Here is a 24177-nt window from a genome sequence, read left to right on the forward strand (position 1 = left end):
TACCAGGTCGCAGTGACCGTCACATACCACTAGTTCTAAGTGGCCTGAAAGTTGGTTAAAGTGATCAATATTGTCTTTTTCAAAATAAAATGATCAGAAAGAAGTGTTGTGTTATATTTAAGTACAAAATATAAAAAATATTTTGATATTTAATGATTTTTGCGACTTGTGTGTGAGGTTAGGCCTGGATACTGGTCACACGATACAGACTAAAGTTGAAATTAGAACAGTACACTAGCATATATCACTGTTGTAATGTTGTGGAGAGTTTACAAATCCGTATGCAGACTTCACTTTTTTTTTATTTTCTTGTAATTATTGTCAACTTATAATTGTTTTTAAAGTATTGGTTCAAATTTTTACATGCTGCACAGAATGATTGTGCATTTTAATGTCGATTCAAAGTTACTGAACAAGTGTTTATGACTGGATGATAGTATTATACTATAGTACCAGGTCCAAAGATGCCACACTTACACAGTATTTCCTCTTGCTTTTTTCAGAGAAAAACTGAACTGAAACGTTCATTAGTGGTTGTCATGGTGAAGACATCACTGTCTAGTCTGTCTTTTGTAACAGGATCATATCAGAAATATGCATTTTTGAAAAAATCAAAAATGTTTTGATTTTTTGTTGCAGGGACAATTTAAAATTCAAAGATAACTTGACTTATTATAATAAATACAGTTTATTTTATTCTCTTTTATATTTTATGTGTACATTTGCATAATTTGGCCCGCCTCATTTGCATATTTGTGGAATCTCATATTTGAAGCCCTATTACAAATTTTTTGAATGGTGACATTGGATTCAGCACCCATTGAAACATACAAATCCCAAATTTCATGTTGATAGCATGAATAGAAAGAGCTTTACAAGAAATATGCATACGTAATTAGGGGGACTTTTTTTTTTCAGGAAAACAGTTTTCTGCCGCAACTGATTTTTAGACAAAGTTGTGATTTCAGTGTACGTTTATTCACATATATGATATATACTTGCAATAATGCCACTTTGTCTAAGTTTACAAATACCTTTTTCTGTATGTAAAACAAATTAAATGCTCTTAAGATGTCATTTTCCTGTTGAAATTATGGTTTAAATATGAAGGAAACTCAAATTTTCAAAATTTCATATTCATTTGGTGGCAGAAAAAAATTGGAAAATTTAATACTTTAAAAATCTGTATCTTCAACCGTTCTTGTCCGATTTTAGTCATTCAAGTGTCATTTTCCTTCTTTCACCGAGATTTAATGAGCAATATGTGCATTGAAAAAAAGTGCAAAAAAGTGCCGAGACCTGCCTAATTTAAGCAATAAACCACCCCCTGGGTATGGTATACCCCGAGGTTTTGACCAGTTGACAACATATACAGATGAGCGCCAGTGACAAACAGTCAATCATGTGGAGGGTCTATGATCATGCACACACTAGTATACTTGTATGATTGCATGATTGATTGTTTGTCTGGTGTGATAATCTCCCAGAAGATTACACATAAAGCAAGTTTTCGCAGTAATAGATCAATGCTAATTATGAAATTATGGGTGTTTTGTAATTTAGATAAGAGAAGAATGGACAAGGTGTCTGTATTTAGTCGATAAAGGCTCAGACCACTATCTTTTTAGTGGTCTGAGATAAAGCATAGACCCTCCACCTAGGTGGAGGGTCTATGGATAAAGGGAATTATATACAGCTGAAAGAGAAAGGTAGCCAGGGAAGGACTAGTCTCGCTGCCAACAAGTCCCTCTCTTCTCGCGGCAAAGCCGCTCGGTATACATAAAAAGATTAGGGACGATAGTCACGAGTCTGGCAGCGAGACTAGGGAAAGACGAAAAAAGTTTTATATCACCACAAAAGTCAATGAGTCAATTGATCAATATCATACACAAAATAAGATTTATTTCACCACAAAATCATTCAATCGATCAATCATTCAACCAAACAATAAATCAATCAATAAATCGATCGATCAATGAATTACATGCTCGCTGCGCTCTGTGATTAATCTAACAGTGGAAATGAAATTCCAGCGTCCATACATAACAATAAGATTTCTTTACAAATATATGTGAGATTTGCAAAATAAAAGTCTCACATTGGGCTGTACTTGGAGATACTTATTAGGGTTTATCTTTAATTTCAATATTGATTCTGGGCAGAAACAGCCCCATAGTAAGCACCTTTTTAGAAAATAAGGACATGTGGGAGGCATAAAATTTCAACAATACACATTATCGAAAGCCATATTTGAACCGTATTTGAGTACTTGAAAATTGTCGCACATTTTCTTGGCTATTGACTACCTTGGCTATTAAATGCATGGTAGGTAAATGGAGTGTACAATTTTGCAAACTACAAGATAAACGACTGCTCCTGAGGTTTGAGATTTGAATGGTCAAAAAAGTCTCCATATATATATATATATATATATATATATATATATATATATATATATATATATATATATATATATATATATATATATATATATATATATATATATTATATATATATATATATATATATATATATATATATATAGTTTTGGTAGTACTGGAACTCTTTCTTGGTTGTAACTCGGAGTTTCACTCATTGTGCGATCATCAGACAACTCTGCCACTGCGGTATAGAGCACTGTCTTAGCAGATTGATACTCACCGAGTTATATATATATATATATATATATATATATATATATATATATATATATATATATATATATATATATATATATATATATATATATATAATTATATAATTATAATTATATATAATCCCGTTCGAGCCAGTAGGCTCCGTGTCAACATGTCAAACACTGAGTCAACATTTTGACAGCTAAAGGGTATAATTGTGGTTATAACAAGGAGCACTGTCACTTACAACTGTGTCACGGATACTCTTGCGTGCAAACACAGGTTTAGTGGTTCATATTTCTGCGTGTGCAGTTTTGTTTGGAATTCCGATTACTTTTGGAAATTTAGTAATCAATTAGGATTAAGTAGATGCCAGTGGAAAGATAAACAAGGGGGCAGGCAACCTTATCTTTCCATCGGTGTCTATGCCCGATAAGTTCACAGACTAGGCATGTTCACATTGCTTTTTTCAAAGTTTTTTTCCTCCGGCGTAAATAGGTGAGAACGATTAGTAAACAAAGGGGATCAGCTGTATGTGTTCACACATGGAATGTGACTCCATTATCCGCCGGCGTAAACGATAAGTTCAACGATAAGTGCATAGTGCGATCACTGTAAACAACATGAGTTGTAGAGATTGCCTTGTGTTTTTTATTGCTGTATACGTTCATGCGTTCGAGAAATAAGCGAAGACGTCTTCTCATGCATGTTAACAATTTCACTCGTCGTCGCGTCGTGATGCCCAGTTTAACTTTCGACAAGCCACGCAACACGCTCGACGTTGACATGTCGACCAACGTGAATTCATGTGTTTTCTATTCTCGTACAAATTCTGAATTCAGTCACACCAGTTGTTACCTCTTTCGCTGTTGTGGACCATGGGTGTATTACTATTAGCGAGGGACATGCTGTATGCTCTATGACGATTGATAACCTTGATTCGAATGGTGACTTCGTAATGATAGTTTAACATGTCGACATGATAGCCTACAGTACAGCAGATAGCCTACACAGCGGAGAACCACCACCGGTTTCAGTATGAGTAAACCCCGGGAGTAAACAGCAAATAACTAATTTCTTTTCTCTTGTAAAAAAGTCAAAAATGATTCACGCAATACTCAACTTCCAAACACTTACGGCACTGGTGAAATGACCCAATATATGTTATCAATTTCACTATTGTACGTGATGTTGAGAACTAGCTGCATTTATTTGCAGATTAATTACGTGACGCCATCTGACTTGCACATGTAAAACGGGACGGGTTCCCCTAGTCACCCCATTACTTTTCCGAGTACATTCACATTCAGTCTCAGTAAAAAAACGTCAAGATGGGAATATCGTAAAATTAAAACCCGAGGACAAGTACCTAAAACGTAGACATCAATAGCAACTTTTACACAAACCAAATACTAGTATTCACAGATACATGTACCTCCAATGCTCACAGCGTTTGAACTTTTATGGCTGTGATGCTCGCCTGTCGGCCAAAATGTACCGTTAAAACTTATAATCGAGAGTTAATACAAAGGAAATCCACAAAATCTGAAGAGAATATTTACGCAAATTACGGTGCTATCTCGGCAACAACTTCTTTGATAGCAGTTTCCGTAAATACGGTGGCGAAGACATCGTGTGCTAAACATAAGGTATCTTTTCAGATAACGAAAACTTATCTCACACGTGTTAAATTTTGGGCAATACGGTGGTTGAAATAGCAAATTAACGAGTCTTGTTCTCCTAATAACATTTCGCGTAAGTTTGGCTCTGCAATTCGACGGTTAGGAAAACCTAAAAGTAGCAACATTTTGAAACGGCGTTTTCAGTGTGACCTCGGCCATTTGCGTTACCGTTGGAGAAATTGTAGCGATTGCTTCCAGTCAAACATCGGAACGGAAAAAGGTACAAAAACAGAGGAAAGAACCCCAAAATCACAGTACACGCTAACAATATTTATGATTCATTGCCGACTTCAATGTTTTTTTTTATACATTGGTGGTTCTGAATAAAGACTAGCAAGCTTACCAAAGTGTGATAGTAAAGTTGAGTATATAAATACAAATATGTTTATGCCAACTTATAATCTGTACATGAAATGGTTTCTTCCGGACAAAGTTTTATGACTTCACCCATGGTGCTACACGCCACTGTTCTAATAAACAAGAAAGGCCTAAGTACACGGCCAGGGCGACATCAGTGTACAATATAAACATGTGGCTCGGTAATTGTCGATCGAACTCAGATATTGCGCACTAATTAGCTGGCAACATCGGTATTTTGCTGTCCGGGAAATTGGTGCGATGACTGTAATACACTGATTGAGGGCGCTTACACCGGCGTAAAGCGTTCACACCTACAACTTAGTACAAGCTAATCCTTTCCTCCGGAGGATCTGCGGAGCTGAATCAACCAAAACCTCCGCAGTAAAATAATCCACAGATTCTCCGGAGTCGACCATTCACACACGCAAATTACCTCCAGAGTTAATTTAAGTCACTGATTCTCCGGAGGATAGGTCCTAGTGTGAACGGAGTAAGAATGGCAGGATTAATCTTTATACCCTTTAGCTGTCATAATGTTGACACAGTATTTGACATGTACGGGATTAGTGTACTTCCACCAAGCTAGTGATAACTTGAAACTTTTGTGTACTGTCAAAATATTGACTCAGTGTTTGACATGTGCAGGATTAGCAGGCCTCTTCCGGAGCTAATATTAAAGTTTGTGCAGCAGATGATAGCCAACTCCTTCCTACCGAAGTCTTATCAGGAATAGATAGTGTAAGACAAAAGACAGAAGGGGATTTAGAAGGTGTGAAATGGGTTGACCTTTGTGGTTCAAGCACAGAACACTATAGTTCTAGTTGTCTGAGGTTCAAGTAAAAGCAGTCCAGCAACCCATTGATCTATTATCTCAGTAATAGCTCCATGAGCAACTCAAGTCAGAGACCATATGCCTGAACGTACATGGACGTATAAGGGGAGCCGCCATCGTGTCCTTGGTCTGAAGAATGAAATATGTGAGTCCTGCCCGGACCAAAATAGTTTGCAAAACTATCAGGAGAACTTACTTACGAGAAAAATAGTCGGGGTGCACCACGAGTAGCATTCAAAAATAAATCATACTACTGCACCATGTATGTAGAAGTGACAGCACAGTAATAATGTTAAGGACTGAGAAAATAACATAACTATTGCCATTCAAAAGAAACGGTAAACATTTAAAAAAAAAAAAATTTTTACACAGGTCTTCATAAGAGCTAGAGTATACGATATGATACATGTTCAGTCCTATCAGGGCTAGTGAGTCTCTGTATGGCTTATTTGTTTTGCCGTGAACACTGGTAAGTTCCTGGGTAATATTGAAGAAATGAACTATACACAAGCATCATTTTTGGTACTCATCACTTTTACTGAATGGCAGTCCATACTTGTAGTTATTATTTTACTGAATAAACCAAAAAATGTAATACACAGACACTCCATGTATGTCTCTTAGATCATGTACATGTACATGGATAATGTAGAACCAGATACACGGGCATTATTCTTAGTGCTCATATGCCTTTTTGCTCAGTGCCATATTTGTAGTGAACAATCAAAAACATTAATACATAAAGACTACATTCAAGTGTCTACCTCCATATGGCCAGGTTTTGTTTAAACTTTCTTTTGAGACATTGACCTTTGGTCTAGACTGATCTTCAGGTTTTATTATCGGAATTCAGCAATTTCCTGCATTATATGTCACTGGTATTTATTTGTTGCCATCAATTTCTTTTAAATCATGTCTCAATTCATTCACATAGAAGTAAAGTATTTCGGGGCGGGGGGGGGGGGACTATGTCTTCTATGAGAACTTTTTATTTGATTATGTTATTATCTTTGTATTGTGTTTTTTAAATAATAAATTATTAGAAGTTGCAGTATTGTCTTACCTAGGTATGTATATGTTGAATGCAATGCTATCATAAGAAATTACCCAATAAAGCATTGTCCTTTCAATAGGATTGCCGTCCAGGACATTCAGGGCTGTCCTATTGGGTGCCAACATGGTTGTTCTATTAGGTGTCAATAGGATTGTCCTCTAGGACCTACAGGGTTATCCTATTGGGTGCCAATAGGTTTGTCCTATTGGACCAACAGGGCTGTTGTATTGGATGCTAATAAGATTATCTTCTGGGACATACAGGGCTGTCCTATTAAACGCCAATAAGATTGTCCTCTAGGACCTAAAGGGATGTCCTATTGGGCGCCAACAGGGTTGTCCTATTGGACGCCAATATGATTATCCTCTAGGACCTAAAGTGTTGTCCTATTGGACACAATAGGTTTGTCCTATTGGACCTGCGGGGCTGTCCTATTGGCTGTCCTATTGGCTGTCCCATAGGATTGCCCTCTAGGACTTACACAGCTGTCGTATTGGGTGTCAATAGGGTTGTCCTATTAGACGCCAATAGGGTTGTGTCCAATATCCTCATAAGACGCCCTATAGGGCTGTCCTTTTAAATCGTCCTCTAGGATTGTCCTATAGGATCCAATGAGTCTCCCCTTATACTTCCATGTTCGCACGTATGGTTTCTGACTTAGGTTGCTGGACAACTAGAACTATAGTGGTCTGAGCTTGAACTACATGTGCAATATGGTCAACCCAATTCACACCTTCTATTAAAATCCCCCTGTTGTCCTTTGTCTTACACTATCCAATCCATTACTTCAGCAGCTAGCTTGCTACAAATTACACGAAAAGCGTTTTCTTTTAGTTAGTTAGTTGTGGTGATTGTCTGACGCATTGCTCATGTTGGCATCTGAAAATTCTTTCGATTAAAAACTTTCAATATTTATTGGCACATCACTGCGTATCAGACACATCGACTGATATCGTAGACAGACGGGTATAAAACTAGAGTCGATTGTACGGGTTTGTTTTGAAAATTGAAATACATAGCTCGGGTGATACTCGTATCGTACTTATTCAGTATAACTCGGAGGAGTACATGCACGTGAATATTGACTGTTTTCTGGAAATAGGACAAGTCTAGTCAATCATAAAACAGCCTTAACCGACATTTTGTAAGAACACGGAAGGACAATAATAGGAAAACCAAAGATATTTCAAACCAACTCGATATGTATATAGATATTTTTGACGTTATTAATGTTGTATCGTCATGGAGATATCTCCCCTTTTACTGTTTGGTTACAGTGCTAGTGATCCGTGTGTGATCTGAGCATGCGCGAAATTGACACCTGCGTATATTTTGCATAATCCTTTGGCAGTCGTCTCAGTTGTATGCAAATATCGTTAGTTTATAGTGATAAAATAGAGCTTCTTTAGGTGTTTCGGTACCGGTGCATTTGTTTACTTTTATGCAAAAGAGCACATAAGCTCAAAAATGGTCAAAATAGTGATTTTTTGTGCATCTCCACCTTAATTTACTTGGTAAACGACCGCTCCTGAGGTTTAATTTAGTTTAAATCATGAGCAAATATTTCGCCCTCCCCCTTCCAGAACACAAGAATTTTCATACCTTTTGAACCCTCATTTTGTTCATGGCACCGTGACCCCATTTTCCTTTGAACCCTCATTTTGTTCCTGGCACCCCAATTTCTCTCTAGCCCCCCCCCCCCCGTAAATTCTGACCCCAGCCTTATTAGTCTCGTTCCTATACAGTATCGTTATCACGCATACTTACACTAGTACTCACGAGGTTTAGTAATGTAAAGATGGCATATCTTCCCATCCATTCCATATTTGCATCTGCCACGACCGACCTTGTTGTGGTATTCCTAGTAAGTTATTTTATAGCCCGCATGGTATGGCCATCGTCTAGCAGCAGACGACCCCTTTTCACGGGTATTGCTACTGTACTCGTTGTTATTGTTATCATTCATTCTTTACGGATTCCTCCGGTTGATCGTTCCGTAGTTGACAAGGTTCTACCACCAGATAAAGTTCTCGTCTTTGGTCACAGAGGAGGAGACTTTAATGCTCCAGAAAACACAATAGCTGCGATCAGAGAAGTAAGTGAATTCTTTACATTTTAGCAAAAGATGAGTACCTAAAACTCGAATTTTAAGTTTTAATCTTAAGATCTCATCTTCCATAGTTGTATAAGGCGAAATGATTGTGTGTTTCCGATAACATGGTCTCAAAAAATAGGGTCATGAAGAAAGAAGACGGAGTTTCTTGTCTTTTTGTATTTCTTTTACCCAATGACCAAACAAGAAGTTCTGAATGAAATTAACAGTCTTGACCTACGCAATGCCGTTGGCCTTGCACATATTATCAACTGTTCACTGAGCCAAGGGATTTTTATAGTTCATTAAAAATAGCCAAAATAATACCAATCTACAAGAAAGGCAACGCTGAAGATCTCAATAAATCAAATCAAATCAATCGTTATTCAGTACTGTTGGCCACTGGCCAAAAAATACAAACCTTAAATAAACAAAAATGAACGGATCACTAGAAAATATCAAATTTGTCAGGCCCTTTGTATCTCATAGTTTCTACTAGTGTCACAGATGACATATTCATAATTTCAGTAAATTCAATATTTTAACTACAGACTCTCTCAAGGATATCGGATTCAGACCACAAGATTCCAAGCGTACTCGAGTACATGAGACGACAGTCTGCATTTCATAAAGAGCTAGGATTCATAGTGATCATTCATCAATGTTTTGAGAATAGTCTTTAGGGCATGGTAACCTCTTGAAGATTTTAATATTGTTTGCATTCATTATTTGGCCATACACATGTGTTGTGTAAATTTAGACTTTAAGGACAATAAAGATAGACACTTGGAACTAGGAGGCAGGTACTTCACTTCAGGGGAAGTCAATGAACGAGGCATATGCTAAGTGATTGCCATTTGTGTAGACTTTCGGCTTGAACATAAACTGTGTGTTGTTTGAGCTAATTCCCTAAAGTTCAAGTAGTGATACCGGTACAGAAGTTGAGTCGGTACAGAAGTTGATTCGGACATAAGATATGAGGGTGTTTCGAGTGCAGTTATTTGGTCTGTCAGCTGTGTGCGAAGACGAAAAGTAACACTAGCATCTTTTCTAAACTTTAGTAGCATAAAACATATATCTACTAAGTTTTCTGAGAGTGTCAACCTTTCGAGATGACAGAAGTAATACAAATTTGTGTTGCAGTAGGGGATTATAAAAGTAATTGGCAATATATTTTCACCTTATACAACATAAAATGGACATAGAAGTAAAAAGTGGAATTCACTCTCTATTGATTTGAATTACACATTTCATAAAGTCTCCCTACTCTTGGAGTATCGTTCCAACAACCAGTTTCGATTTTCAAAGTATGTGTTGAGGTTCTAAATTTACAAAGCGTCAGTTTGAATATTGGTTTATCAAGGGAGGTTTAATACGGTTCCAGAGACAATTCCTTTTTTAAATGATGAAGCATAACAATAAAGTTTTCTAGACGTATTCATACTTTCAGACCATAATTGTATATCGATATCAATGCATCTCTGCTTTAATATATTTTAGGAATCTCAATTCATCACCAACACCTTGATGATCCCATACCTCCCAAAAGCCATAGCTTTGGAGTAAATGTCTAACATCTCTAGCCCAAAAACTATTTTTAACTATATCAATTTTGCTTAAATGTAACTCGTAACATCTGCATACTAGTCTTTCATCGTCCATTTTCAAAATCCTCAACCAATATTTAACAATTCTACAGTATCTATAATCCTTTAAGTTAACTCTTCCCAATTCTCATCTTATGGTAACGATAGGGGTGTTGTTATACAATTGCAGAATGTAACGTAACATCTGGTTGTGAGTCTTTTCAACATCGTCAGCGGGATGGAAACCCCACACTTCAGAGCCATAAAAGAGAATTGGCAGAATTTTACAATAAAAGAATTTTCAAAGCTACATTGGCGGGTATAGTACCATATCTATGCAGACTACGTATCAAACTGTATAGAGCTCTATTTGCTTGTTTAAAGCTTTTTGGGCTTTGAACCATTTGCCAGTCCACGAAAACATTATACCAAGATAGCTCAATAACTACAGACCTATTTCAATTCTTCCAATTTTCAGTAAAATCTTTGAATCTGTCATTAACAAGCAACTTGTTCACTACCTTGACACGAAACAAATACTCCTTGACACACAATTCGGCTTGAGTAAGAAATTTAGTACAAAGCTTGCCATGGCAGACTTGGTCTCAGAAATTAGATAGTGGTCATCTTCAAAAAGGTTTTGCCGCTTTTGGGGTCTTTATTGACCTCAAAAAAGGCGTTCGACACTATTAACCACGAAATACCGATCAGTAAGCTACATCATTATGGGATTAGTGGTCTCCCTTTAGCGTGGTTTTAAAACTATCTCAGTAGCCGACAACAGTCCGTCACAATTAAAAGTGTCTCATCACCCTATCGACAGATACAGTGTGGCGTTCCGCAATGATCGATTCTTGGCCCCATTTTATTTATAATTCATATAAATGACATCACAATTTCAACTAATCAATTTCAGTTCTGTCTATTCCCAGATGACACGAATTTATCTAAATCTATCAAAGGTAATAATATGAACCTTACCCAAACCAATTCTGACTCTCAAAAGGTTTATGATTGGTGTCAAGCAAATAAACTTACGATCAATGCTGAAAAACAAAATTACATGATTATTAATACATCCCACAGGAAAATCTCAGTTGAGGGTAATATAGGAATAGACGGGAATGAAATACAGTGCGTCATGTCATCAACCTATCTGATCTTGATCGCAATCTTACCTGGAAATCACACATCCAAAATGTTGCCAATGCTATCACTCCAAAAGTTGGACTTATTGTGCAATTGCGACACTATGTACTGAAAGCCATTATCTTGTTATTACATAATACTCTTTTTATCACACATTATTTACTGCCTAGAAATATGGGGTAATACCTATGCAACTTCCTTACGGAAAAATACAACAATGGCATATACTGAGCTGCTTTTATTACAAACTTCAGTTACTAAGACAACTGGTATCAAGATCACCAAAATATGAAGGTACTGAATATCGCAGCGTACCGAAGTGCCACAAATATGATGCAAGTGTCTATATATTGCAATTGGTTTTAGGGGACGGGCAACACACCTATCACGATGCAACTCGACGAGCAACACACCACGCAATTCGTCGCATGCGTCGCTCCATCACATGGTCTTGCGATGTCACTAGGTGCGTCGCACGGAAAGCGACATGTCGGTTTTTCTGCGACTCGTCGCAAGTTGCTTCTTCATTTGCTTCATGAGTTGCATTGTGTAACCACCTCGTCGCGTCGCAAGTAATAATCTTTGACATATACCTATGTGTCAAATGACGTTCAATGTTATGGCCGCCATGTTTTTAGTATATATATTCTATTGCGGCAAGTATATTTGAAATAAATTTCGATTTATCACCACGATTACCACTTATCAATAGTATACAAAGACTATGAATGCTTGATCTCCGCTGAATATAGTTTTATTTCTAACTTTAATGCAAGTAGCGACGACGGAAAGATCAACATCGCCCTAAACGAACTTTGAATTGAGTATACTGTTACTATTGTTACGGATGAGAGAATACAAGTTTTTGATATTCGCTAAGCTTTGATGTTTTGCGAGGTGACCGTGAACTCTCAGCTGTCATGAATTAATACTTTGAACAAATATTTGCATTTCGCGAATAGTATTCTTCTGAGATGACAATATTAAGTTATTAAAAGATCAACAGTGTCAAATAATGACTGATTACAAACAGTTGGAAGAACAATGACGTGATCACATTGTTTGGCTAGTTTTCATATTTGTCAATATCATTTGCATTGAATTAAGGCGACAGCAATACTTCCGTTTTAGTCATTTATGGTGCTGATTATTTTATCACCCAATCATTTGAGTATTGTATATTTTATGTTTATAAGAATTTAATGGAATAATAAAGTAATAAGCTCTCATTTAATGACCAGAATTGAGGTGTTCAGGCCAGGTTACACCATAACTCGACGAACAACGCACCACGCAATTTGTCACATGTGACGAATTGCATCGTGTACTCGCTCCATTGCAGGGTCTTGCAGTGTCGCTATGTGCGTCGTAAGGAAACCGACATGTCAGTTTTTCTGCCACGAGACGCAAGTTGCTTCTAGAGTTGCTTCATGAGTTGCACCATGTAACCACATCTTCGCATCTCAAGTAATAATCTTTGACATATACCTAGGTGTCAAATGATGTTCAATAATATGGCCGCCATGTTTTTAGTATAAATATTCTATTTCGGCAAGTATTTTTATATAATTTCGATTTATCACCAAAATTACCACTTATCAATAGTATACAATGTCTATGAATGCTTGATCTCCACTGAATATCATTTTATTTCTAATTTGAATGCAAGTTGTGACGTCGGAAAGATCAACATCGCCCTAAACGAACTTCGAATTGAATATAGTTTTACTATCGATACCTAAGCAAGTTTTCAGTCATTTTATTGGTAAATATTAGCAAATTTATAGCATTTCTGCCAAGTTCTGCCGCTAGAAGACTTCGCCTCTATGAACTGTATATATCTTATATATCTATGTATGTGCAACAGTTAGCACTTGCTACTCACCATGCAACTAGTTGCTTTGTGTACGTGCTCCGTCGCAGTTGCTAGCCTCGTCGCATGCAATGAATTGCTTCATGAGTCGCATCATGTAACTTGGCCTTTCAAAACAGACTGAATCTCGGTCATTAAGAGCTTAGCATTTGGGTATTTTCTGCAACAATTTACTCTAAAACAGAACGCATCAAACTGCCGTCAACATAGATTGACAGTACAGGCAATCTTCACGACGGGTGTTTTCGGTGACCAACACCCCATACAATTCTGACTCTCCGCGACGCCCCAGCGGTGGCATTCGCTGGATCATGGATGTGTGGGTACCATGCTTGTTAGCGAAATTTCATATATACTCCTTTTCCAGTTAATATTTCAATGAAAAAGAACCCCCCCCCCTTTTTTTTATAGCGAATCTGGGAGTTAATCACTGCAAAAAAAAAACCCTTCTTTCCGAAATCTGAGAGGTTTTACATTCATGACACCTAATCCATATACTGCACATGGTCCTGGATTACGTGACCTTTCTCCCCTGGCCTTCGTCGGGGAAGTTTCTTCCGAGAGAGAGAGAGAGAGAGAGAGAGAGAGAGAGAGAGAGAGAGAGAGAGAGAGAGAGAGAGAGAGAGAGAGAGAGAGAGAGAGAGAGAGAGAGAGAGAGAGAGAGAGAGAGAAAGTAGAAATGGGGCATACTAATGATACTACCTATATTGTCGGAGGGTGATCTGAAAAAGTACCCCCTTTTTACAATTCCACGGACCTACAAGGTCGACGAGATGTGAAACATCCATTAGACCGCGACCAAGAAAACCGGTCATAAATTGTGATATTGCAATTCTGAAGAGTCACTATCACAGTAGTCCTGCTTGCAGACGGTGTACGCGTTTCGCTCAAGTGATGACTTACTCCGTATGCAAGCAGGACTACTGTCACGGCAGAGTACCATCTAATTTGGATGAAGGATCATTGAAGTTTGAGCGTATCATACACCACTTTTTTGATGTAGACACTGGATGTACGTACTGTACGAAAAGACAGCGAGAGAGGGGTTAAAAAGGAGACACGAGAAATATCAGTGGAAAGCGGGATGGTCACCGAAAACACTGGACATCGCATAGAGATCTACTGACTGCTCGAGCGCTCTCTTCCGTTGAAAGCGGCATCTTCTGATGTTCGTAAATGCTTAGCATTTGAGAGTTAATGTCAACAATTTACTCTGTTCAACAGACCAGAAGTTAGTGTGTCACAGACACCACACGAAATTCTAACAGTGTGTAAAGCAGGATGCTTCGAAGAAGTCATCTCCGACTAACGCATCTTTTGATGTGTTCTGTTTTAGAGTAAATTGTAGCATAAAACGTCTAATGCTAAGTTCTTATGATCAGGATTTAGTGTATCTCAAACAAGGATTGTGTGTGTCTCAAACAAGAATTGTGTGTGTCTCAAACACCCAAATGCTAAGGTTTTATGACAAAGAGTGTATATCGTCTATGCTATTCACAACTAAAACCGAAAGGTGAAGTCTTGCCAATTGTTTGAACTGTCTACAAACCAGCATTGCAGCACAGAAACGTAGCAAGTGCTAATAATATGTCAGCTGACATATAATTAAGCAATACGTGGAAATATCGAAACCACTAAAAGTATATTTACTAGGAAAAAAGTTTATTGCCCATGTCAAGTTGCCATATTGCTCCTATTATAATCAAAAGATTGTCATTTCAGGCTAAAAAAAATGGTGCCGATGGAGTAGAAATTGATATCAGGTTTACCAAGGACGGTGTTCCCGTAATATTCCATGATTGGTCTACTGTCCGGACTACAGGAAGCAATGGGGAGATCAAATTGCTATTATTTGATGAACTGAAGAAGTTCGATGCATCATATGGTCATCGACTAAGGTGGGGATTATACATATTACCATGTGTTCACATGCTATAATGCGGGGGATTACACGTTGAATGCGTCATATGGTCACATAATAAAAGGAGATGAGTAGATGTAGAATGTATCATGTATCATACTAAGGTGAGGAATACATATTGGTGGTAACATTCTATGGTGACGAATACACGTTTAATGTACCATGGGGTCAACCACTAGCATGGTGGCCTCTACAAACAAATGTATGTCTTGTGATTATACGCTGAAATTGGAACATCCAAGATATAACCAACTTACAAACCAGTAAAGTAAACAATCAAAAGTTATTATTACCAAACTATACGTTTGGCCATGCTTGAAATACTAGTAGCAAGATAGTTGAATAACGTGAAATGATGATGATGAGGAGGAGGAGGAGGACGAGGAGGACGAGGAGGACAGCGAGGTGGTGGGGGTTGATAACTCAAAACAGTCTGGAATAAAACTGCTAAATTTCTTGGTTTCAGAGAGAAATTTCCAAACGAGCACATTCCAACCTTAGAAGAGGCAACTGAAGAATGTCTGAAGTTGGGATTGAAAATATTCTATGACATTAAAGTTCATTCATACGAGGTGATGTAATTTACAGAACTCGTGCACCCTGGGTATCACTACGATGTAAACGTAAAGAATATTATCATGAAATAACAATTTGTGAGCACACAGCTATATAGTCTATCACTAGCCTAGGACGTCCTTCTAATGCAATTCTAAACTATTTGGTACACGTATATTGCAATAGTTACGACTTGTTGCTCTTGTATTGTTCGTCAGCACAACCATACACTAACTTGAAAGACCTCTCCTTTGATTGATACGAAACAATATCCATACATACACCAGTAAACCGTACCAATATCTTTGTCTTCTACACATTAATGTATATATTGTATTCTTTGATATTCACAGGCTGTAAATGCTATTGCAGAGCTCTATGAAAAGTATAACAATCTGTACGAGAATTCACTTGTTGTTTCTTACCCAGCCGTAATATACAGAGTAGGTAGATGTACTGAGATGTTAATTGTAACTGATTGTTTAGCCGTGTGTTTTGTGTATCTAATATATAACATTACAAAATACAATATGCCATTAGGTTCATGCAAATAATTACTGTAATATCCATTTAATCATTATATACGTGTGTGTGTGCGCGCGCGCGTGTGCGTGTGCATGTGTATGCGTGTGTGTGTTTATGTCACCACTCTAAGTTCGATAATGATAATACAAAGCACATCCACCCATCCATCCATCCATCCACCCACCCATCCATCTAACCCCCATCTACCCCCCCCCCACACACACACACATACATACATACATACATACATACATACATACATACATACATACTGTTACGAAATAACATTTTAGCGCCCTCAATGATCACTTATTTTATGACCAGTCCTATACTGCCAGTATCTGGATGACAAATGTAAAATATCCCTGATTCTCAGGCGCAGTTATCCGACTATTTTGGTATGTCAGTCAGTTCGCTGGGAGGTGGAGCCTTGGTCACGTGAGTCTAGTAACTAAAGACAATCACCCAACCTGTCTGGGGACTATGGACGAAGACGGCATGCAGTGAACAGTGCATTTCTTATGTTCATTAACTAATCCCTTGCTTAGCTCTTTTTTCCTTCTATTTCGGTTAGAACCAATTTCTCCATTGAGGAAATAATTCCTGGTACACCTCTGTGAGGTAGATTGTTGATTTATCGAGTTATTTCAGGGTTTTTCTGTTTCTTTGGTTCCGTATGATTTGTGTGGCAAGCATTCGAGCTGATCCAAACGTACAGTGCGAGTACTGTCCTCCCACACGGTCTAAGCATACATCCATGGTCTAAACGAACGGCCCATAATGAGGCATTCACGGTTATCGGAGGCCAGGTTGTGCTACTGTTTAAACTGGTTTTCGTGCGCATTGTAGTCTAGTATTTTATGCAGTTTAGAACTTCAGGGTGTTTGGAGTATTCTCCAGATATTCGTTACAATACATACATACATACATACATACATACATACATACATACATACATACATACACACATACTGTTACGACGTTTATGCTTCGATTAGGATCCTCTGAAGGGGGTGCAATCACTACAGTCAGTAGGTCACCCGGGGTCACACAATCAAACACCAAAGACAGACATGCTACTCGATGAATAAGGAAGATGAATCGTTAACTTTAATTCTTACCCGTCTGAAGGCTCACCATCTTCATTCCCGGGGGTCACAGTGGATGCAGCACTAGTAGACTTACACTCTAAATGGCTGTTGAGATGTCAGAATCAACCAAAGTCTATGCACCGAGTCTTTCTACGAGCAAGCTCTAAAATTGTATATTCTTAGAATCCAGAATCCCTTGTGTTAAACTTACAAGTCATGTGGAACAACGCCATCTACGACCACATTGCAATGTCTTAAAAAGCCATGCATCACACTGCCCCTCCTTAAATTTTATCTCAGATGATGAACCAAACTATTTCAACTCTGCTCTGTTGCATGAAATAACGATAAACAAGAAAATAACAATGAAACAGTAATTGTCTCATGAAAGTTCTGTTCAAGGTATTAGGTATTGTCTTTTGCCTAAAAATCACAATACTGCACAAAAACACTTGAAATGATGCACGAGATGCAGTTAGAAAGTTCACATAAATGTTCAGCATGACAGCTACAATGCTTCAATGAGGTGCCTAGGAGGCCTTCCCCATTTTGAACTTCTTCTCAAACCAGACCTTGTTTCCCGTGATGTGTTGTCAACACAGACATCTGACGACTGCACCTGGAAGTGGTCTTCACCAATCAGGCTATCTATACCAGAATCTGTGGAGGTATTGGCATCATCACAGTCTGTTGCTTTAAGGTCACTGGTACCTGGAATCAATGGTTCCCTGCTTCCACTAGTGGCACCTCTTCTGCTGGATATTCTTGACGAACATCACACTCTGAGTAGTTGTGTAACTGATTTCCCTTGGAAGCCAATCTGGTCCCCAGTCACCCCTGTATTTCCACAACCTTTCTCTATGAACAATCTTTGGTTTGGTACGGGGCCCCTTTAGAATTAGAAAGGCAATGTCATTTATGCACTTTATGACTGCATAAGGACATTCCCACAGCTTAGACAGCTTGGGAGAGACACCCTTCTTGTGCTGTGGGTTATATAACCATACACCAGGTATTAGCTTTGGCTGGCCTGCTCTGACATCATAGCATTGTTTCATGCCTTCACTAGTCTTCCTGATGTTTTTCCTGTCAAACTCATGAACGTTTTGCATTCTGTCCTACAGCTCCCAACATACTCAGCAGCCGGGCCTACCTTATCCTCAGGATGGCCATATACAAGATCCACAGGAATTTTCATTTCTCGGCCCAGCATCATCATTGATGGCATGAAACCTGTAGTTTCATGAACACTTGTATGGTAGCTCATCAGAAGAAGTGGCAAATGCTTATCCCAAGTTCGCTGATGATCATCCACAAACATGACCAATTGGTTTTCGATCATCATGTTGTAACATTCTAACATTCCATCTGACTGAGGGTGCAGGGGAGTTGTCCTTGTTTTATGAATGTCCAGGAGCCCACACATATGCTGGAAGACAGCTGCCTCAAACTTCCTACCCTGGTCAGAATGCAACTCGAGAGACACACCAAAACAACCAACAAACCTACCTTTTTGGCCACTGTGGTTAGGGATAGTTAATGCTTCTTGCCATTTATTAAAGTAGTCCAAGGCTATGAGAATATAGCAATTACCTCTTTCGGTTTCGGGTAGAGGGCCAAAGACATCTATGGCCAGCCTTTCCATGGGAGCACCTACATTGGACAAAGAGGGGCTCATTTCCTGTGATATGGTCCTTTTCTCCTAGCACACACCTCACATAGCTGGCACCAATGTTCAACAGCCTGCCGGTAACCAACCCAGTAGTAGCTGTCTCTCACTCTAGCTAACATCTTTTGTGCAGACCAGTGGCCACCATTTGGGGTTTCACACAGCTGTTTGAGAACAAAGGATTGCCTGGATTTTGGCATTACCAGCTGTTTTTGGAGTACGCCACCAGAAGGTTTCTCCCATCGACAATAGAGTACATCCTGATGCCACTCCAATAAGTCCCATTGCGACCAATATGCCTTAGGGACTGGTTTGTTTCTTTGGCTTGGTGGAGGGGGGGGGGGTGGATTGGTGGGGGAGGTCACCCTGTTTTTGAAATTGGCAGTTGGGGGGAGGGGGTCATGCTGTTTTTAAAATTGTGGGTGGGGAGGGGGTCATTGTGTTTTGGATCGTGATGGAATCCAAACATCCTTTTTTACAACAGCATATAGCCATGTCTGAAATGTGGTACATGTAAGTATTTCTTCTTGTCCATGTTTCTTACATCAATTCTTTAATATTACTTCACATAATATAAGAGTTCAATCATAACTATACATATACATACACATGTATTACCTAGCTACCACACTAGTTACAGAACATGTCATGTAAATGCTTGGCTGTTTAACAATGAATGCTTCATTTATATTGCACTTTAGGGCAAAAGTGAACTTGAACCTTTCGAAATGGTAATCTTCATAGATGGTTTATAAAAGAAGTTAATCTACATTGTTCTACTCTTCGGTATGAACTAGTCAGAAGGGATCAATACACTTTCTGACACTACATGTTATCAATACTACAAATCATCACATCTCATCAGATTCCAGTTTCTATTGTACACTAGGTATAACCACATAAAGTTCTCTAACATTCCAGTGATTATACTATACATGCAATATTAATGCCACTATACCAATGTTACGGGTCCATTTTTGTGTGACATGGGAACTCATTTAAAACTTACATTTATGTTAGCTTTCCAAAGCTTGGAAATATAATCTTACGGGCTATGAATAACCTACAAAAAACAGATCTACCAGGGGGGAAACCCCAACGACTCCCTCACCCCAAAGGTCACTCATACATTCAACCAACAATCAAATGCACCAACAACCTTTTTACTGTCATAATGGGTATCAAACTCTTCTTAAAGATTTTCACCCTATGCTAATTTGAGATGATATTGTGAAATGTTTGCCAAGATAGTTTAAAATTGCCTTAAAACTCCAAATCTCCCCTGCCAATGATACTACCATTAGATGCATATAATGATGCCATTTAAGTTTTTAAGAACATGTTTCAACCCTATGTAAATTATAAGGAATAGTTTCTGATACTTGACGGTGCTGTCTTGTAAAGCTTGGAGGTTATTGCTTGAAAGGGTCTGAATAGCCTAATGTTGGCTTTAAGAGTAAGAAACCTCCATGGCTTCTAGGGGAGACCCCTAGGACCCCCACGTGAGGTGGACACATCCCATTCTCAAGCTATTCCCCCTACATCTCACTGTCAAGATGCTATTAAACTCCTTTTGGAATATATTTACCATGTGTAGTCAATAATTATAACTATGATAGTGCTAACCCGGGATCTTATCAAATATTTGTGAGACAGTCAAGCAGTCCACACGATTCACGATCAAAACATACCTGTCATGTGAATATTATATATATATATATGGGGGGCAGCCTGTTTTTGGTTTTACAGATAGGGGGTCAGTGACTTTTTGTTAGCCCAATGGAAAAATCCTCCGCCCGATCCCCCCCCCCTGGCTGGAGAAACTGACTGGTCCCTTCTGACTGGCCTGCACGGAGCCACAGCACTCCATGGAGGTCTGTCATTACCATCACTAACCCATAGCAAAACAGGCAGGCCCAATGTCAGGATCCTTGAGATGAGCATCATGAAGACTCAATTCTACCTCATCCATTTCACAAGCAACCCTTGGGTTTTCAGACACTTTCCTGGCAACTGGAACACGCCCTTCTGGCTGTTGATTTGAGGATTCTGCCTTCTCCACTTCACGCTCTTCCTGTCTGGTACAATGTTTACATGACAGCCTACTTGGAAGGTGTGAAAGACCATTTTGGCTCCGGCCTGCTCGATGTTTAATCATGAAATCATACTCCTGTAGCTTCTGGAGCCATCATGCTAGCTGACCTTCTGGATTGCCGAAATTCATCAGCCACTGCAGTGTTGCAGAATGGTCTATTCTAATGGTGAACTCCCTGCCATACAAATAGTGATGAAATTGGTCAACTGCTCGTACCACAGCAAGCAGTTCCAGACGAGTAACACAATATCGCCGCTCTGGTCCTCTCAACACTTTACTGTAATATGATAGTGGCCGCTCCTCACCATCTTGATATTGTGACAGAACAGCACCAATAGCACCATCACTAGCACATGTGTCTATGATCATTTTACCATCTGATTTTGGGAAACCAAGAACTGGAGCAGACGTCAGCCTCTGTTTTAGAACATCGAAGGCCACTTGACAGTCCATAGTCCATGTAAATGGGTGCCCCTTCCTTTTAATTTGATGAAGGGGTCTGGCTATGTTTGCGAAAGATGATACAAACTTCCTGTAGTAAGAGCAAAAACCAAGGAATGCTTTAACCTCTCTCACATTGGATGGAGTTGGCTAACAAGTGACAACATCTGTCTTAGCAACATCAGTAGATACACCAGCTTCACTGACTACATGACCAAGAAAGGTTACTTTACGCCTATGCAGCTCGCACTTTTACTTGGATTGAGCTTGAGATTAGCAGTTTGAGGTTTTACCATAACCTGTCTAAGGTTACACAGCTCTTCCTGGAAGCTCTTTCCATGTACAATGATGTCATTCAAGTAAACAAGCACAACAGTCAAAGGCAGACCCCGCAGTACTTGCTCCATTAATTTGTCAAAAGTTGCAGGTGCATTGCATAATCCAAAAGGCATTAATGCAAATTGGGAGAGACCACTTCCTGCCGTGAAACTTGTCTTTTCTCTCTGTATTGTCCATCTCCACCTGCCAGTTTCCACTCTTCAAATCCAGTGTTAGAGAACCATGATGACCCAGCAAGTGCATCCAGAGTTGTGTCAGTTCTTGGCAAGGGGTTAGAATCTTTTCGTGTGACCTCATTTAACTTACGATAGTCCACACACAATCTGATTGACCCCATCTTTTTTCCTAACCAACACAGCGGGAGAGGCCCATGGACTACAGGATGGCTCTGTCACACCATCTTGATGCCTCTTGTCAATTTCTCTCATTTTTGTACTTTTATGACAATTTTTTTTATATACACTTCAGTGTTACATTTTAGTGTGTTCTGTTTTTTAATTGTATGGGTGGATGGCCTGAAATAAAGATAATACATACATACATACATACATACATACATACATACATACATACATACATACATACATACATACATACATACATACATACAAACAAACAAACAAACAACTATATTATAACTGCGACGTTCAGACACACTCCAATTCTGGTTTGTGGTTTTAATTCTAGATTAGAGTGACCGACCCCAAGATTGTGACAGCCATGGCGGACAGATTTGGAAGGCGAACTTATGACTTTGAAGGAAACCTCTTGACCTTTCACCTGCTGAAAAACTAAGATTGTCTTTTATTGATCTATTTTATCACTGGGCTCATCATTCATGGATGTGGTACGTGTGTGGTAATTCTATCCATTCCATATGGAAAATTGACTTTTCAGAGTAAGTCGATACCTTTTCAGTTATTATTTCTTTTCTGGACAATAATGACAAATCTGGTAAAATGCAGTCAAATTCATGAGAGTGTCATTAGGTGTTGTGTTACCTCAATTAGCCAGCTTATTTTGGAACCCATATATCTGTATTAATGCGGATGTTATCCGAAGCTAGACTGAATACATCTACATTCACAACATATTTATTGAGCCAAATGTCAATGATGAGTTGATGTTTTATGAGGATTGTTTTAATTCAACATCCTGTCATGTAAGTGAACATAATATCAGGTTAGGCCTACTGGTACCATTAGTTATTCCGATTAATGGAGCCTTCATTATTTACAGGGGGTCAGAGAATTAGGAGGGGTCACTCTTTACAAATTGGCTGGGGAGGGGGTTACTATATTTTAGGAACTGGGATTAGGGGAGGGTATCATTTTACTGTGACTCACTGTATTGTCTAACATTGCATTATTTGGGGGGTTGTCATCCCATTGCTGTCACTGTTTTCAAATCTCATAGCTGCCATTCGGGTTAGGGTCAGGGTTAGAATTTGGACTACGTACCATGACAGTAGTTTTTATCAAACAAATTGCTGCTTACAACCATGTAATGAATTAACTCCCAGTTGTGGTGTTAGGAGAGGCATGGGTCTCACACGCAGGTATAAATATGGGAACTGTTGGGTTATAGTGGTGTAGCTTTTCTGAATTGTTTAACAGTGCATCGACTGCTAATGTTGTTGGCTTCAATGTTTTGGGAATTTATGGCAACTCTTTACTGATTTGATGACAACTTACCTACATGTACCTATCTTCCTGCTTAACTACCTACCAACCTACCTCCCTACCTACCTACCTACGCACCCATCAATCAACCCCACCCGTGTGCACCCACCCATCTCCCGACTTTCCTAACTACCGACATTCCTCTTTCAGAACAGTGATTCAGTTTTGGAAGCGCAGAGGGATTCGTGTGATCCCATGTTGTATCAACAGTGCAGCTGAGAAGAGAATGTACGAGCAGGTTTACAAAACGAGCTACTTGACTTCATGTGTAAATGGAACCTGTCAGTAACATACTATACGTGACGAAAGATTCGGATATTTCATAGAGCGACATAACTCTACGGAGGCAGCTACATGTACACGTGTTACGATTGAAAATATCGTTTATTTAGGAATTGGGTCTAAATTTACACAATTTTTCGTGATAAATTGGCTAATGTCCAAGTAATCTTATGGGTAGGAGCAGGGTACGCAGGCACACGATTGTGTAATTGGGCCAGCATAATGATAAATTTCTGATCATAAGAAGTAATAGTTTGTACCAGGTGTGATTGAAGCGTCAGCAAGTTTTAATATGACGTAATGTGTTAAAATT

The 24177-nt window shown here is 38.8% G+C and overlaps 1 protein-coding gene across 1 annotated transcript; it reads left to right on the forward strand.

The window, feature by feature from the left end:
* The first annotated feature begins 8449 nt into the window (after positions 1-8449).
* LOC144435482 (glycerophosphodiester phosphodiesterase 1-like) lies at positions 8450-23871 on the forward strand. The gene is made up of 6 exons (XM_078124076.1): positions 8450-8659; positions 14987-15162; positions 15652-15757; positions 16094-16183; positions 16642-16703; positions 23733-23871. The coding sequence occupies exons 1-6, from the start codon at positions 8450-8452 to the stop codon at positions 23869-23871; spliced, it is 783 nt and encodes a 260-aa protein (XP_077980202.1).
* The last annotated feature ends 306 nt before the right edge of the window (positions 23872-24177 follow it).

This window comes from Glandiceps talaboti, chromosome 5 (genome assembly GCF_964340395.1).
Source record: "Glandiceps talaboti chromosome 5, keGlaTala1.1, whole genome shotgun sequence".
Lineage (NCBI taxonomy): Eukaryota > Metazoa > Hemichordata > Enteropneusta > Spengelidae > Glandiceps > Glandiceps talaboti.

Excerpts from the sequence above, each read along its gene's own strand:
- LOC144435482 (XM_078124076.1), top strand. The coding sequence starts at position 8,450 with ATGGTATGGCCATCGTCTAGCAGCAGACGACCCCTTTTCACGGGTATT. Across the intron at positions 16,184-16,641 it reads ACCCAGCCGTAATATACAGA|GCGCAGTTATCCGACTATTT; the intron begins GTAGGTAGATGT and ends CCTGATTCTCAG. Across the intron at positions 16,704-23,732 it reads GGAGGTGGAGCCTTGGTCAC|AACAGTGATTCAGTTTTGGA; the intron begins GTGAGTCTAGTA and ends TTCCTCTTTCAG.